The sequence below is a fragment of the Haliotis rubra genome, unplaced genomic scaffold (assembly GCF_003918875.1).
Source record: "Haliotis rubra isolate DU_JTF1 unplaced genomic scaffold, ASM391887v1 Scf654, whole genome shotgun sequence".
NCBI classification, from domain to species: Eukaryota; Metazoa; Mollusca; class Gastropoda; order Lepetellida; family Haliotidae; genus Haliotis; species Haliotis rubra.
In genome coordinates this window covers 378177-395606 of record NW_025767362.1, presented here as the reverse complement: position 1 = coordinate 395606, position 17430 = coordinate 378177, and the positions used below count along the sequence as shown (strand labels likewise).

General features: G+C 37.8%; 1 protein-coding gene across 1 annotated transcript in view; it reads right to left on the bottom strand.

Annotated features, from left to right (window-relative positions):
* LOC124257248 (protocadherin-9-like) overlaps positions 1 to 17430 on the bottom strand; it is a 19154-nt gene extending 1724 nt beyond the window's left edge. Inside the window, 3 exon segments of the mRNA XM_046691262.1 lie at positions 3 to 158; positions 161 to 892; positions 17211 to 17430. Of these exon segments, the coding sequence (XP_046547218.1) occupies positions 3 to 158; positions 161 to 875 (871 nt within the window). The 5' untranslated portion in view covers positions 876 to 892; positions 17211 to 17430.

Sequence of the window (17430 nt, the reverse complement as noted above, 5' to 3'; positions counted from 1 at the left end):
GGAATCTGCATCAGTGGCATTCACAGCCAGGATCACATAGTTCTGTGCCACATTCTCTTCCACAACAACACTGTAGGAATCTTGTGTAAATTTTGGTCGGTTGTCATTCATATCGATCACGCTGATTTCCAGACTGAGGACCCCCTGGTTGGGCGGCACCCGCCATCTGCAGCTATGACCTGCACATTGTACAAGTTCCTCTCCTCATGGTCCAGCTTCTCACGAACAACCAGATTCAAATAGGATGTTCCATCGAAGTTCTTGCTAAACTGAAGCTCAAAAGGTCCATCTGCTGGCTGAATGGTATATGTTTGTAGAGAATTATTGGCTCCAGTATCCCGATCCACGGCTCCATCCAGGGCGAAGGAGGCTCCAGTCACTACTTCCTCAGATATGTTCAGTGTCTTCTTGTTCGTTGGAAACTTAGGAGCATTGTCATTAACATCAGCTACTGCTATCTCCAAGGCAACTGTCCTGAAGAACTGGTTTAACTTAGACTTGATGGCAATCTCCAAAGACAAAACACAGGTAGATGCAAATGTACACAGAGTTTCCCTGTCCAACACATTATCACCTGATGTACGCAGGTTGCCAGTATTTTCATCCAGGCTGAAATATTTCGTTGTTTCATAATCTCCTTCTGTCAAAAAGCTGTATTGTAAATTTGAGAAGTCTGCTTCACTAACCATGGACTTCAGGTTGGTGTCATTTGGGATGTTTCCTATAAAGGTGGAGTGTGCTGGAGGCACTTCTTCAAGGATGTCGTAATAGTATGTAAACTCTGCACATCCACACATGGTCATGAAACACACAACAATCACAAAACGTAGACACACTTCCATCTTGTATCTTGCTCCAATCTTCATGTTACTCATTTCATTTTAGTCACAAGCTGCAAATGAAGAAAAGAGTATTAATCCACAGAAACATCAATTGTAAAAATATACAATACAGTTGGAGAAATAATTCAATATAACATATTGTATATTGAACCATTCATAAAATCCCATTTGTAAGATGAATGTGTCACCTGAGGCACAGTAATGTTTTGTGGCCAGTGGGTAAATCCTGCATGTGGCAACTATATAGATGGACTGAAAGTAGGATTGAGGGAACATGCTACACTGAAGCTGAAAGGCACTGTCCTGAATACATCACAAACCAGTATCAAATATTACCTTGATAAGTAAACAATCCCCATCCACAAGCTAGCCTAACACACCACCTCGCTCCAATCTCCTAACATCAATACTGCACTGCCCGAGACGCAAGGCTTTACACTGGGCCTGCCTACCGCCTAAGCTCCGCCTCCAACCAATGAGAAGCCGTAAGGAAGGTAACGGCCGTTTGATTGACAGGGGGCGTCAATTACCTTGATAATGACAGCCTGGGTTGAAATCAGAAGGCATTAAAGCGTTAGAAGATAAGCCTTAATAGCTGAGACAGGATCCCACTGGGATCTTTACAAATTTCTCACTGCCTCTGGGTCGATATAGACATTTTTCTTTCTTTCCCTGCCCCAAGCATTCCAAATTGCGCTTCTATACAAACAGTATACCTACTGCACTGCTTCACGGGACTGACTGCACAGTGGTAGTTTCTGCTTAATGACAAAACGAGTATCATTTTTTTCTCCCTCACCCCTCCCTCTCATTTCCTTGTCTTTCAATATGTGCCTGTGTTAGGTAATGTTAGTAAAGAGGAAGATGTTTAGCTGGCAGTGTTCTGTCTCGGCAACCAGTCACATTGATGGGGGATGCACTGATTGCAACACCAAGGCCCTCATTGTATAACAGGGAGATTTACTTACACAGATTGCAAAGTGAAAATTATAGGTTTGGATACATGTCAGCATCTTAAATCTCAGACTCATTTCCTGTGACATAACAGCTCAGCAGAACCTGTTGGTGCTAAATATTTATATAATTAAATCTTTATTTAATTTTAATTGATTAACTTGTCATCAATGTTTTATTTCCAGAAGCACCTGTCATTTTAAAAAATATAACTAGAGCTTGTCTTATCTTCATTCAGTTCATTACATTTCACAAAATCATCTCTTTAAACTGAAAGATACTGAGCATCCAACATTTGAACATTTTGTAGAACATTTTATCATTGTTTGTATCAACTGGCAACAGTTAATTACTTATAACTACAACTATTATTCAAATTGGATTTACTATTCTAAATTGAATCTATCAGGTGATGAAGTTCAGTTCAAGTTATCATAGATTTATTCTGGTCAGTTCCACTGTGGGATCTATGTAAATATCACTCACCTCCCTGTCAATCAAACAAAAGACCTGATATTTATGACTGTCCACTTATCTACATGACACACATATCACAGGGCATAATCCCAGGATAGATCACAGAGGCTAATGAGACATCCTCAACATCCAAATCCTTCGTCACCTCAAAGGAGGCCTTATCATTATTATGTACATATCATGTCCATATCATACCTGGGATGTCTATTACCTCATAAAGCACACTGAGTTGCATACACCTGATAATGTTGTATCACTCCCCCCTGCCAATCACTGGAAGGTATGTCATTTAGATAATGCTTATTTCACATAATCTTGACCCTTGATAGTAAGTCACAGTTTACCTGTCTGAGCAAAGAGGTGTATGTTTCACACTAATCTGAAACCAACACCTAATCTGTGACCACAGTGCCTGGATATAGAGATTATCGTGTTACTAGAGTTTGTATCAGAAAATAGGAACTTCCCTGATTTACTTCACCAATCACTATCAAAGAGACAATAACTTCAGAGGTTGTTAAGTATGTTCTTGATCCTGAAGCAAGAACTTTAAGTGGTTTATTGGTTAAAATTCCATCACAGGATTTACACATCAATGATTTAAGAATCTCCAGTATTTATTAGACATGGGTCTGGATGGGAACGACTCCATAAATTAAGGATTGTTGTCAAATTTCAAAACTGACATGGCTGTCTGTGTTTGGAGGCAGATAGTAAAGTTGTCAATTGAAGTCATAACGCTCTGCATGTACATTTCTGTTGATATGCACATGGCATTATTTATGCAGACATTGGTGATACTGGTAATTAAATCTGTCATTAGCTGGATAACAAGGGGCGGTGACCTTGTTCATATCAGAGAAACAGACAAGCTCGGTAGGGGTGTTGGCGGATTCTGTAGTGGATTTCACTGATAGGCTGCCCCACCTGAACTGATAGCCAGAACACCACAGATCATCCATCAGGCTCTATTTCACTATCAAATCCTGACAGCATTCAGCTGCCACCAACAGTAAACAGGGATTTTGAATAAGAAAATGTTCCAACATTGTACATGTTCCCAAATGATCATCATATCACTATTAACTGATGGAACATAACTATTTCTTCAGACATAACTGATGGAATTATTCAATATGTAGAATTTTTCAAAAATAATTGATGGAATACATATTTATTTTCAAAAATAGAATCATGCAGTTTGAAAACAAATTTGTTAATGGTGGTAATTTTTCCCCATATATGTAATGCCCCTTACAGATTAACTGCTTCCGTGAACCACATGTCATATATTTGTGAAATTTCAAACAAATGTCAAATAAAGCCTCCAACCCAGGTGTGGCAGGAGAGGACTCCAAGCATCAACACAGTTAGTGTGGAACCATGTTTGTCCACAGCAACTAAATGTATAGGGTTTTATCACGGTTGTGTGGATAGATGCTCATCCATCACTGGATTGTCTGACCCAGACTTGATCACTCTCTTACTACAGTAGCTGGAATATTTCTAACAAACCACCAATAATACAGTTACATAAACACAACACTCACATATATATATGTATGTTGCATACATACAATGGTATATGCTAACTTGTAGGACCTGTCAGTTAAAGTTTTATGTCCCAATACTGATGCCATTCTCAGTGTTGTCAAACACTTCACATTTACATCACCACACTAGGACCCCTAAAAGAGCCAATTACAACATAAAAGACTCATAAATTCATAATTCCTCACAAGCCACCAAGCCACCAGATGAAGCAACAAAGCAGCCCTATAGATGTCAGTATCAGTGCCATCAGTTTACAGCCATGTCTATAGCCCTCTCCCTATCAGATGTGCAGTGCTTCAAGTGCCCTCCACTGTTGTATATATCACTGACACACTCGGCCACCAGCGTACATGCCCTCTCCCAGCCACAGATAACTGAGGTGTCAGCTTTATGGTGGTGTAATTGCTTTCCCTCTACTAAAGTGATGCAATGTTCTTGTCTTGAAGATGCTGGTGTAATTAGCGAAGCCCTGACACTGATAATGGTGGGAAATAAACATTACAGACATTCATATTGTACATACCTGTCAATCATGTTGCACACACCGGAAAATTGATTCTACATACCTTGACAGGCTTTGTTCAAATTCACGAACTGATGCCAAATTTTGTATTTTATACCCCAAGCAGTTCATACTGTGAAAGCTTGTTTGTATTACATATAAAGAAAAAATTCAGAATAAATCTAAAGCATGACAAACAAAAAATCAGACAAATATAAATATTGATTTTTTCACTAAATTAATTAACTCATACATAAGTTCATTAAGTCATTAATGAAAACACTTAAGTCAACACTTTCTGTCTGTAATGAAGATAGACACACATATCCACACACCAGAGGTGTTGTAAGTTTCATGCCAGCACCTCGGTTGGACACTACAACAGTTAATTTCCTTAAAAATATTTTAAGATACACCTAAGACTTGTTTGTTTTTACATTTTTGCACCAACAAACCAGTGCCATCCAAACAGGGCTGACCTTGGCTGATCTGTCTGACACTGTGTTGCTGGGCTGTGCAGTAACAACACTACAGTTGATGGGGAGACAATAGGCTTCACACATTGCTAGACACAGCCAAACCACACAGTGGCTGACACCTAGTGTCAATCATCCAATGAAATATACATGGAAATTGACATGTTTAGGGTAATTATACACACACAGCTGAGACTTTCATTGTTTTTCTTATGTTAATTACTGAAGTCTTTCCTCTCTTGAGGTTAAGTGTTTTATGACAGTGCTCACTGGATGATATTCTATTTGTCATATGATCAAACAGACCATATGCCCATCATATATGCCTATGTAACTAAAAACAAAATAATATACAAAACTTAAAAAGTTCTTTTATATCATTGGAATAAAATCTCAATATGGAAAATGAAATTTAAAATTACCAATCACATTTGTATGGTTGAACAGCTACAAATTAGGTAACACAAGCAGTGTGAAATTCTCCCAGTGCAAGATGTACTTAAATAACAATTAAGCCAAACAGTGACACTGATCTACTTTCTAACAGAGGTGGGTTGGGCCGGTGTGACAATGTCCTCACTATGAGTGACTAAGACTGGTAGGTAAGTCTGTACAACCAGACAAGGAGTGTTGGCAGATCAGGAAGACATTAACACAGCACACACACAATCTTTATTCTCAGTAAAGTCTAATTACATTCAAATCAAATAAGGAAATGTGATGGCAAACTTCTGTAACCCTCTTAAAGTGTTTAGTGTGCAAGAATGGGAATGTGAAGACTTGAAGTGCATCACACATCACCTTAATCTCCTCAGCAGACCCTCGACTTCACTCAATAAACAAATACTCTCATGCAGGGATATTAGTTAACTATAATAGCAATTTTAAAAATTTCAACTTTATTTTACAATTTTAAATTTGACTTCATGGCTCCCTTAACTAATGTAGTGTTAGTTCTCCAGTATTTCCTCAGTATGTGTGTTCCACTAGATACAGGACTATCCTTCCTGCACTAACCCACCTGAGGAGAACACACTGATTCCCCACACTATAGGTCTTGAAAGGCTGTATGACCGATGGGGAGGCAAGGTGTTTGCTACGCTCACTGGTCACAATACCCAGTGTTCTGTGGTGTGGGTGGGAGTAGCCTCAGTTCACTGGGTGCACAGTACATTTTAACATCCTATTTCCATAAGATTACATCAATAAAAATCCTCATCAGAAAAAAATCTTTTACTATATTTTTATTGTATGAAAATAGGAAACCTAATTTGTATATTACTATGGAAGATTTTTATAAAATTGTCAGCGAACAATACAAGACACTCTATATGCAAAATTATATAACTAAAAAGTTCACAATTTGTAAAATGAAAATCTATACATCATTTACTGGATATGGATAATTTCACACCCACAAACCAATGCCATCTATTCAATATACAAAATTATATAACTAAAACCAGTGCACTATGTAAAATGAGAATCCATATGTCATTTGCTGGATATGGATTAAACATGCAGCTGACAGTAACACAGGACATTCAATGTTAAGTTTCAGTAGGCAGAGGTTATGGTCAAGGAGATTCCCAGAGACACCATTTCTAACATCAAGCAGCTTTGTAAACCATTCTTCAAAATAATTACCCAGAAGTATTCTTTTCATTTATCTCATTAAACTGTAAGTTTTATGTTTCAGCTGATCAAGTCAAGCGGAGAAGTTAATGTTCCATACCTGAGAAAAACTAGTCAAGTGTCCTTTCTTAACAAGAGGAAATCAAGGGGTCTATGTGAAATTCAATGTCCCATATCTGAGCAAAACTTTGGTTGCAGTTTGCAGACAATATGAAATCAACAAGCATACATGGGTTCCAATAGAGGCAATATTTACAAACTGACCCATGGGGATTTCGACAATGAGCCACTAAGGGTCAGGTGACCAAGGTATGACCGCTAAATCACAATGGTCACTTTAGTGATGACCCCTGCAAAGTTTTATGACAGTTGGGACCAAATGGCCACTCTTTCCACTGGATACTGACAAGAATACAGAAATGTCTCTTTGAAATTGACAAGGATATAGAAATGATAAGTCAGACCCATGCTATGATGAGAAGAGGTAATCCAAAACAGATTGGTGGTAGGAATATCAGTGAAGAAAGCACCTATCCTGCCTATTTATATCATACTTCCTGGACACATCAAACTGACAACTACACAGGTGTGCTATTGATACTTGATTGACAGCTCAGCATAAACAGTTTTGGAGACCACATTTGTTAAATGCTAAATGATTTCAGTGATCTGTATATTTACAAAAGTCATATCCACCTCCTACAGTCAAATACCTTAATTGTATTGTTCAGGATTCTCTTGGTGAAACCAGTTAAGGAATAGATATCTAAACAATCTGCTATGGAAACAAACTGTCTCTCCTTACCAAATTAAGTCTACCTTTAGACTGTAAAAATCAAATTTCAAATTAAACTTAAATACTTACTCAATAATGAAAATGCAGTTTATCTCCAACAGAACCCAGAATGGAAACTCCAAGAATCGTGGTGTATGCCACACTTCCAATGTGAAATATGATCCAGATATGTCCCAACTGACAGGTAAAACAAGTCAGACCACTTGAAATATACAACTGTAATGTACAACTCAGTAAGAACACAAGTACACTACACCCTGAGGTACAGCAGTGAAATGTGCATTTAAGTGGTTAACTTCAGATAGTAACCTATATCAGTTTTATTTCCCCCTTAGGGGGTCTTCATTAACTGTCCCCTCAAGCTGGTGAACTCTGCTCACTCAAGCAAGCAATTAAGCCAATTGTCTTTTCTCACCCGTATCCTTTGATCTGATGAGGATGCAGGATCACCTGTATTAAAATCCAGGTAATTTACTGTTATTGTGACTGTGCAAGCTAATTAAGAATGAAGGGTAGATGGGAAATTTTGAGGAAAGCATTTATGCAAACAAAGAAATTGGTGAATGGGTGTTAAAGAGGATTTTGATCAAAGTGTGCACAGTACATTTTATTGGGGATGATATTTATTGTATTCGGAGGATTACCAAGTCTTGCCACCTCAATATTTAAACTGCTGGGCATGTTATGAGTAAATTAATTCAACCAATTGTTGTGTGCTATAATTTGCAGAGAGTAAACAGTAAACAAAGATTATTCCTTAAGTATTCAATTGTTCTCCTTATTTATAACATAATAAAAAAGAACCAATAAATTTGTCAATATTTTGCCAGTTGTTCAATCAGTTGCAAAGAAATTGTTCAAATACTGTGTTTCATTAATGATCATCAATTCAATTTCTTCACAAAGATAAATCTTTTTTCAATTTGGTAACCAGAGTTTTAATACAATGAGATTCAATAAGGTCATTCTTCATGAATTACTGGTATCCAATTTCTACCTGCATCTACAATATATCAATATATATTGTAAACCTCCAAATAACAAACTGAGTTTACAGACAGATAAACAGAAACACCAGCATTGAGACTTTGTGAGTATTGCTCACCAATCAACACAGCATACACTAGGTGGTAATTACAGATGTTTATTCTATCAGCTATGACAATGAAAACATCATTACTTCCTTGTTATTAAAATGCATGCTAATGAAATCTAATTACACAGACAATGTTTGTTTTACTTCCCAGCAGAACACAGTAGTTGAATGTTGACAGAACTATGACATGGTAGTTGATATTCTGGACTGCATGTCATTACTAGAAGCCACTTCTGATCTTAGCAAAAGGAAAGTATTGCTCTTCTGTTTTAGTCACAGAATTCATAATTGTTTGAATATATCATGTTACCAATTTTTACATAATTTCCATAAAATTATGAAACTTTCTGGTGCTACTGGTTACATGAAAATGGTGCTCCTCTCTACTTGAATTAGGCATATCCAACAACAAAATAACATAAAACAAAGAAAGGATGAACATAATCTCTCTAGGTGATAGGTTGTTTTTGCTCAGGAGGATCTCTTAACAATGTTGATTCCAATAATCTCATCAGTTAGCTAATGGAAAAACTGATCTGTATAAATAACACTAGTCCAGCTATTCAGCACTGCATCAGAATTGTTGATAACACCTTGGTCAGTTGAAGACCTGTCCATCACCTGCCCATCTGTGACCTCACCTGTGTCAACAAACAGGTCAAGTAAACCTACATTCACAGTAGGTGTGAAGATCAACTAATTAAAACTCCATTTAACTTCATCAGGTGGCTTGATGACTTGGAACATAGTTCTATACCTGACATGACAATAGTTGCTCACATCTCTCAAGACTTAAGGTTAAATTTTAGCAAATAAACAAGAATATATTGTGCTTTCTGTTAGTTCAAGTTCAACTTCTATATTTTGAAGCAAGTTGTATTTACAGAGAGTATAGAATGTGCAGTAAGATACTAAGAAAAGCCAGATTTATGGATTTCAACTTCTTTATTGTGAATAACACAACATTTTGGAGTGTATGCTTGCTCCTTCATCAGGTGAATGGTAGGGAGTACCATTCAGTAAGATAAGAAATTGATATTTCTAAATTTTTGTTACACTTAAATTGATAGAGAAATACATAAAGAATGTGAAGTGCATGAAAGCATTAACTATAATTTTTAACCAGTATTTCTATAAAATGTTATGTAAATCTGATTTCATGGCCATGAATTACATGGCTACTCCCAAATCTGGAACAACACCCAGAGGATGCTGTGACCTACACCAAGTCTTGTCACCCATCTGACTCAGCCTCCAAGGACAGAAAACACCCTAAATCTCTGCTTTTTAACTATATTTTTTATGACAGAATATGCAGCAGTGGGCAAAGCAGGATGATCCTAGGGGGTCGTTATCGCTACAGGTGTGCACAGGTAAACATGGGGAACACCATGGAATGAGAGCATGCAGGACTGTTGACGCTCTGTTCGACCCTGGGGAATTTTTTGACACCCCCTTATCCTCCTAGGAGCATCTTTTTTGTTGCCCTTGTCTGTCAGGGATAAGTGAGATATTCTTCATGGATAATGCAGCACACCTTTCTGTAGTGCAGATACTTGAGTGTGGCTGATGGCAGGGGGACACGGGTAGCATCACTGGTTGGTACTGGGATGGGGGTTACATTCAAACATACTCAGACAATCATGGCAGTCGCATTATCTATAGAGTGTTGGTATGAGTGGTTGCATCACAATGTCATCTGGGTCATACTGAACAATCATCATCATCATCAAAACATTTATATAGCGACAGTTCCGGTCCAAACCTACTGCTCAGTAGCGCTCTCCGAACAAGTCGAGAATGAACATTTAGACACTGTATGTTTTTTTAAGCAGGTATGTCTTCAGTTTAGATTTGAAAGCCTTTGTCCTTAATTCCATTTGAAAAATGATAAAATAGGGGTAAAACGTCGGATTAAGTATCCCTAACTATTGTACAAAGAATACATCTACATACATAGTTTAAAAGTCTATATCATTATTATTCTGATAATTTATTATCATCATTTTCATCATAATTATCATTCATTTTTCTTGAAAACCTTGTCTAAAGTATTGTTTCTATTGAAGCTTAATTCAGCCTGTATAGATCTGTGTATCATGTTAACTTGAAATATCTCAAATACAAAGAATCTGCTCATAATTAATGCCTCTACTCCATACTAATCTCATTTGTAAGTGAACACATTGATCTAAGGTCCAGTTCCAACATGTAGCTGTAAAACCTTTAATTAAATTCACACTCTGGGAAAATATTGACAGTTACCTCCCCTTTTCATGGTCTGGGACATGTTGCATGTATTGTTAGAGGTGACAATGGCCAGAAATTAGTAACCAATCAATGGTCATTTGTCTGGACGGTGGCCATTTCCAGAGCTGACCACTCTCGTGCTGTGAACGTTCGGGTCATACGGCCAACCCACTCATTGTGCAGAACTTATGGCGGTAATGGCAGACTATTAACCACACAACTATATTTCATGTTCCTTTAGGCTATCGGATTAAAAGGAATAATTTGAATAAAATTTCTACAACACTTGCAACCTCGATCACATCTATGCTTGTGGTATTTTAACCCCCCTGATTGAATGTTTTGCACAAGGAGTATTATCAGAAAGACAGACTTTATCCCGTTTTGCACATCATAATTATGTAATTGACATGTAGCATCCCAGAATATAAAACTAACCACCACGTTGACCTGTTTCTCAGTATGATGAAATAGCTCGACTTAGAATATTGTTGTTTCATGGTATTGTCAAGCCTAATATAGAAATCCAGCGTCAGAGGTCATGTATTTCGAGAGAATAAAAATCTTTTTTTTTAAAGTAGATATTAATAGTTTGTAGTGGAGTTGAAAATGAACATGAGCTATTTTGCTGCACCAACCACTGAAGTCAATTGGTAATTTAAAACCACACATTTCAATAAAATAGATACATGGGAATACCTTTTGTACTCACTTTTCCCATCTATAATTACATACTATTGTGTTTCCCAGCCAGGTATATGATTATTGCCACCACATCCAGGGCTTCAGTGCATGTATATGTATACCTATGTAGGCTGTTCAGTGATGCCAGTCTCGCTGTTTCCCAGGTGATTACCGGGCTCTGTATAGAAGACTGTCTCCCATGCATGACAGGTAACTAGCGGAACACAGTGTAACGAAATGTAACTGCCATCACAAGTGTAATTGTGGTTAAAATAGCAACGTGTAGACTTCAACATAATACAAACATCTCATCATGAGAACTTAATAACAGTTGTAAACTTACCACGAAAAAGAGGCTAATTTTCGCGTAATGTAGCTTATAAATGGTTGAGTCTATTTGGATGTAAACAGCTTTCTGATACCGTACTCAGTTAAATGTGACTCATTATTTGGAGAGTATAATGAGGAACATACAGTTCTCGGATGAGAAATAGTGGTTGGTTGTATTTAGAAATGTTTCCATGTAGACCGTGTCACTGTGTGGGAATATACACATTGTTGAATGCCACGAACCAGAAGGTGTCAGCCATCACGTTGCATGTTTCCTTACATACAAGCGGGGGTTGATATTAAACGTCCCTCGACGAAATGTTTAACGATATGTAGATTTAGTATCAAATTATAATTTGTGTCTTACGCCGTTTTAGCAATATTCCAGCAATATGAGATAGGTTAGAGTAATACCATTTGACAATTCACTCAACAATGTAGAACTAGCCTAAATAACCAATGTTGGCAGTGTCCAATCAACGGAACATAATGATGAAGCAGTTTCTGCAGGAATGAGCATTTTACCAGTTAGTTCCCATTGTCAGTTAAATGCTTTCTAGGATCATATTTGCCCACAATCATCAGCATTGTCAACTTCCACTGTGTATGTTTACTGCTATAACGGAGTGTTTGGTGTACTGATTAGGAATGAAAGCATGGCCGTGCCTCACAGGATAATGATTACGTTACCAGTAAGATCTCGGCCCGTTGTGAATTTACTACTGTACAGTGATCAGAAGACAAGTAGGGTGTATACACTGTACAGAGTAGTGTAGTCATTTAAACATCTACTAAAGCATGTCGTCTTCTGTACAGTGATCAGAACACAGAGAGGGTGTACACTGTACAGAGAGTTGTGTGGAACTATCACCAAGTACCTGTCTCCTGTACAGTGATCAGAACACAGAGAGGGTGTACACTGTACAGAGAGTTGTGTGGAACTATCACCAAGTACCTGTCTCCTGTACAGTGATCAGAACACAGAGAGGGTGTACACTGTACAGAGAGTTGTGTGGAACTATCACCAAGTAACTGTCTCCTGTACAGTGATCAGAACACAGATAGGGTGTACACTGTACAGAGAGTGCTACAGATGCACGATGTGATCGATGGTTGTGACGGTCAGTGCTGGACCAACAGTCCAGCTGCTGCCACATGGACGTGTGACCACGAGTCATCTCCCCACGTGTGACCACTTACCGTCGACAGAAGACAACACAGTACGGTGAATGGAAAATAGGGTCAAATATCATCTTCACAAACACCAATTTCAGACCAAGCAATTCATTTTTTAGAAAATGCTAGTACTTAAAGTATGGTATAAAGTTTATACTATCAAAATGTAATATAATATTCACAATACATTTACCTGTTCTTCTTTGTATCCAGTCAGATTCCAATAAAGACATAGCTAACTTGAAGCCAATATTGTTTCATACAGATAACTCGAAACCGTTCCCTTGAAGAATTACGGTGAATTAAGGTTATCTAGTTGAAGATGGACCCCATTGGTAATCTTAACATTTTCTTGGTGTTGTTTCTTAAATCAATATTCAACAAATTCAAAATGTAAGTGTATTATTTAACAGATATAAATAATGACCATGTATATCCCCAGTTTACAGCTTTCTGAACGTGAAAGAACAGGGGTGTGACCTCAAAGTATATTCCACTGTGCATGAAAACAACATCAAGCTGCCCACCTCTCTTGACAATGGTTTGTTGTGTAAACAGCAAGGAAATAGATCATAACTGTAAAACTACATAATGTAGTCCGTGTTATCCTGGCATATTTCAGTTATCAATAAATGGGATCATTACGGTTTTGAATTTAACATACTAGTCATTTAGCTTTCTTTTTCTACGGAGCGGGATTGGGAGATAATGCGACGTTGTGAGATGTATTTCCACCAGATAACATTTATTTCCTTGACTTGAAAGGAGATGATACCCACAAGGCATTTGTGTTTCCTTGGGGAATTACCGCTAATGACGTCACTCCTGAGATGAAATTCCACGATCTTTATCGGCAGATAGTCACTGTGAATGACGTTTAAGTATAAAAAATAAGATCAATTCTAACCCGGATCTTCAAGGTAAGAAAAAGAAAAAAGAATGACGTTTAAACAGACAGTAAATAACTATAAGCATAAATATGAATAGTCTGAATAAATAGTTGTAAGAATTGTTTGCATGGTATATTTTCTTGCTGATCATTAACCATTATCGCATCTAGGTCACTACGAAATTCCTGTTTTCTGTTACTTAACTGTTGACACGTTTCTACTAGTATGGAATGTATTTTGACACACTGATGACATTCATCCGCTTACATAGTTCTCCGCGGAAAAAATCGTCTGTCAAACCCCGGTGCCATATTCGACTCCTGCAACGCAGGAAGGTTTTTCAGGCTTACTTGAGAGTAATCACTTAATCCTAATCCTCATCGCGATGTGGACACAACTAAGTACACGGGGTTAACGAACCTACTCTCTGTTGGTTTGGGTAATAAGTCTGTGCATTGCCAGATTACGGGTAAAATACTGAAATTAATCAACCGACCAAACTCACTGATCGGGAACCGTTTTCGGCCATCGCTGAAAGATTAATTCCCCCAGCAGACAGAAATAGGATTTGCCGTTGTCGTCGTAATTCCCCAGTCTACAAATAGATTGGTTTACAGATTGTAATCCTAGACGAGACATTTCCGAATACGTCTGTCTGTTTTCAATTAATTCTATTTGATTCAAAATCAGTGAAATCAGGCAGTTGATTATCGACTTGGTTACTGAGGTAACAAATTGATAATCCAATGAACTTTGACGCGACCAGGATTATTTCATAATCGCAGAAGTCAAACAGCGACACTGATGACAATCCTCTGACAGAGCAACGGATCAATGATTACTGCTGAAAGGGTGGAAACCAAGAGCACCTCAATGTTCTTAATTACAACGAAGTTAAAGTTATTTTGAGCAAACATTTCTTGATACAAAAGTACTTGCTCACCGTAAAAAGCCGGAATTACCATTTATGATAATGGTTAATCGATATTTACACAAACGGTCGTGCACGAAATGCATGATGTTTAGCACTCAGTTTGATTGGCAGGCATGATATGTACATGACAAACTTCGGCGATACAACTCAACAACTTGGCTTTACCAACTACAGAGTTAATAGTGGTAAATATATGATAGCAAGTATCCCAAACCTTTGTCCCTCTCTCGCCATACTCCATGTAATCAACGCTTGTGATGAAAACTATTTTACTATTACTCCATGAATATATTTGTGAGAATATGGCTGCGAACAACGCAGCGACGCGTCCCTATTTACTAAATGTTAATTACAGCCTTGGTGGCCGAAGTCACTGGACCGATAACATGTCCCTCTTGTTACTCATATGTATGTCAGACCATAGTATTATGAATATTTTAATAAGCCACTCTATACAAAATATATTCCTATCACGTAATATGTGGTACAATACGGTAAAGACGGTCGACTCAACTGATACTACTTACTCTTAAAGCCAAATTAATAACATCTAAACTGGGAATGTTATACTATAAAACGACTAGTGCAATTATTTTTAATTCATCTACTACAAAAATACATTTTTCAAAGTGCATATGTCAACCGCTAATGTGCAGCGAGACACAAGCTGTACCCGAAGCCCCGACACGCGAGGGTGGCTATGAACACGCACAAGAAATTGACAAGCTTGTAGGTTTCAATGACGAGGACAAAGCTTGTGAAGCCTCGGGACGAATAACTCCAAGCCTATAATCAGCTTGATCTCTACGTGATGACTACCGCCACTGGAATTCATAATTCTTTAGATTTATTCATATATAGCAACAAAATTACTCATATTTTGATAGCGTGGAGAACAGCTTTATAGCATTTATTTTTTGTCATCACTTTGAATAGGAAGACGAGGCACGTTCAAGACATTTTGTACAAATATATACAGCTTTAAAATCACCCGAGTGAGGTAGATGACTCATATAGTTCTTGAAGATACGCTCCCGCCTCGTCGAGTGCGGGTTTTGTCAGTGTAGTGAAACCGGCGATGAGGCATTATGTGTCCATTTTGTAAATAAATACACATGATTTCATCTTCTTTGTAAACAGATTTGAAATAAAATGCTGTATCATTTTCCAGAGTGATTTCGGAGACAGTCTGTGTGGGTGACATATATGGAGAGTGAGAGGACGGTGTTCGCTATATGTACTGTATGCTGAAAGACTAGTGACAGAAAACCAATCTGTTTGACACATTCTCGCAACGATTTGTTAGTTTTGGAAAAGAGACAGACATATTTTCGTGAATTGTATCGACTCGGCCTTTTGTTACCGTGGTAATATCAGCCAAGCTTCAAATTAATTGTATTCTTTGGTGTAGGAGAAAGCTAATAACAGTGTATCCACCAATATATGATAACTGAAATTGACACAATGTCTTGTACATTTCATTGACACTTGTCACAATGGGACACGTGCTAGTTCCCGTTATCATTACTGACTGCACTAACCACGAGTAGCCAGTGACAAACAGCTATTCGGCAAGCATTGTACACTCTGATATGCATCGCAAAATTTGTCGATTTCATCGGAAAAGAAATTGATACGTTTTGTCGTGTTCCATAGCGAGTAGTATTACAACGTCTGAGACACAATGTATTTATCCTTAATACCGTCACGATTCACTGGTGATACACTGGACTTATCTAAGGACCGAAGATGGTAGTATTGAAAAATTGTTTCAAGAGAAAATAATGTCAAGATTGAAAGAATGTTCATGTTTTAATCTGAGTAATCAAGCAAGATTTTCTATTATTTATAATTTAATCAATATTCAGCCCTAACAGATATTAATGACAGTTATGTACTTGAGAGTTACAGCCTGAAATAAAGATGTATTGGCGCAACGAATCAATTATGCACCATAAATCACAGTGAGGAAAATAATTGTCACGCTCAACGGCCTTCCTACGAGTCGGCCTCTATACAGTGCTAGAAATATCACCAATACGTTTATCAAGTACTGTTTTGGACGATCTATTTTTGTATTGAGGCATTCAAAAGAAGAAAAATGTTTGCATTGTTTCCCTGTCAAACTTTGAGTTGGAGTTTCGATTTTCCATAGACTGCTGACAAAATGTTGATATGCATTGCGGAATATGACAGTTAGCCATTCTGAACTGAACAAGGGACGGTGGCAACACCCCGCGCTAGTTAAGTAACGTTGTACGAGGTAGTGTTTATCTGTATTGGTAGATCGCTGACTGACGTCGATCAATACAAGCATATTCAATACAATGATATCATATTGCACGTAAATCACAGGTGATATTTACAACACGACAATGGCAACACTAACACAACACTGTCACTTGCACAGACGAGTTGGTTGAATGTGTATATATTCATAGTTAAACGTTCATGCTGGTTCCATGCATACACACCTAAACAGTAGGATACTGAGAATAACATCGTAAATAAGGATAACGTTCCATTAAATGCTCTGCACACATAGAAAAAAAACATAAACATTGGCAGTTATTTCATGGGAAATGTATAATACAGACTGGACGTATGTACTCACCATGTTGTTCTTAGCATGTCTGTGTCAGTCACGCAAATGTCACATATGTATGTTTCACTCCATAAACACTCTCACTGCCTATATCCGATCAGTCACCGTGAAACGTCAGCTCACCACACCCGGGAAGCCCTGCTGTACACCACGACTTGGTACGCCTAAACGACTCTTTAGATGCATTTTTGCTTGTCGTCAACAGTTTTCACGCGCCAGTGGCCACGTG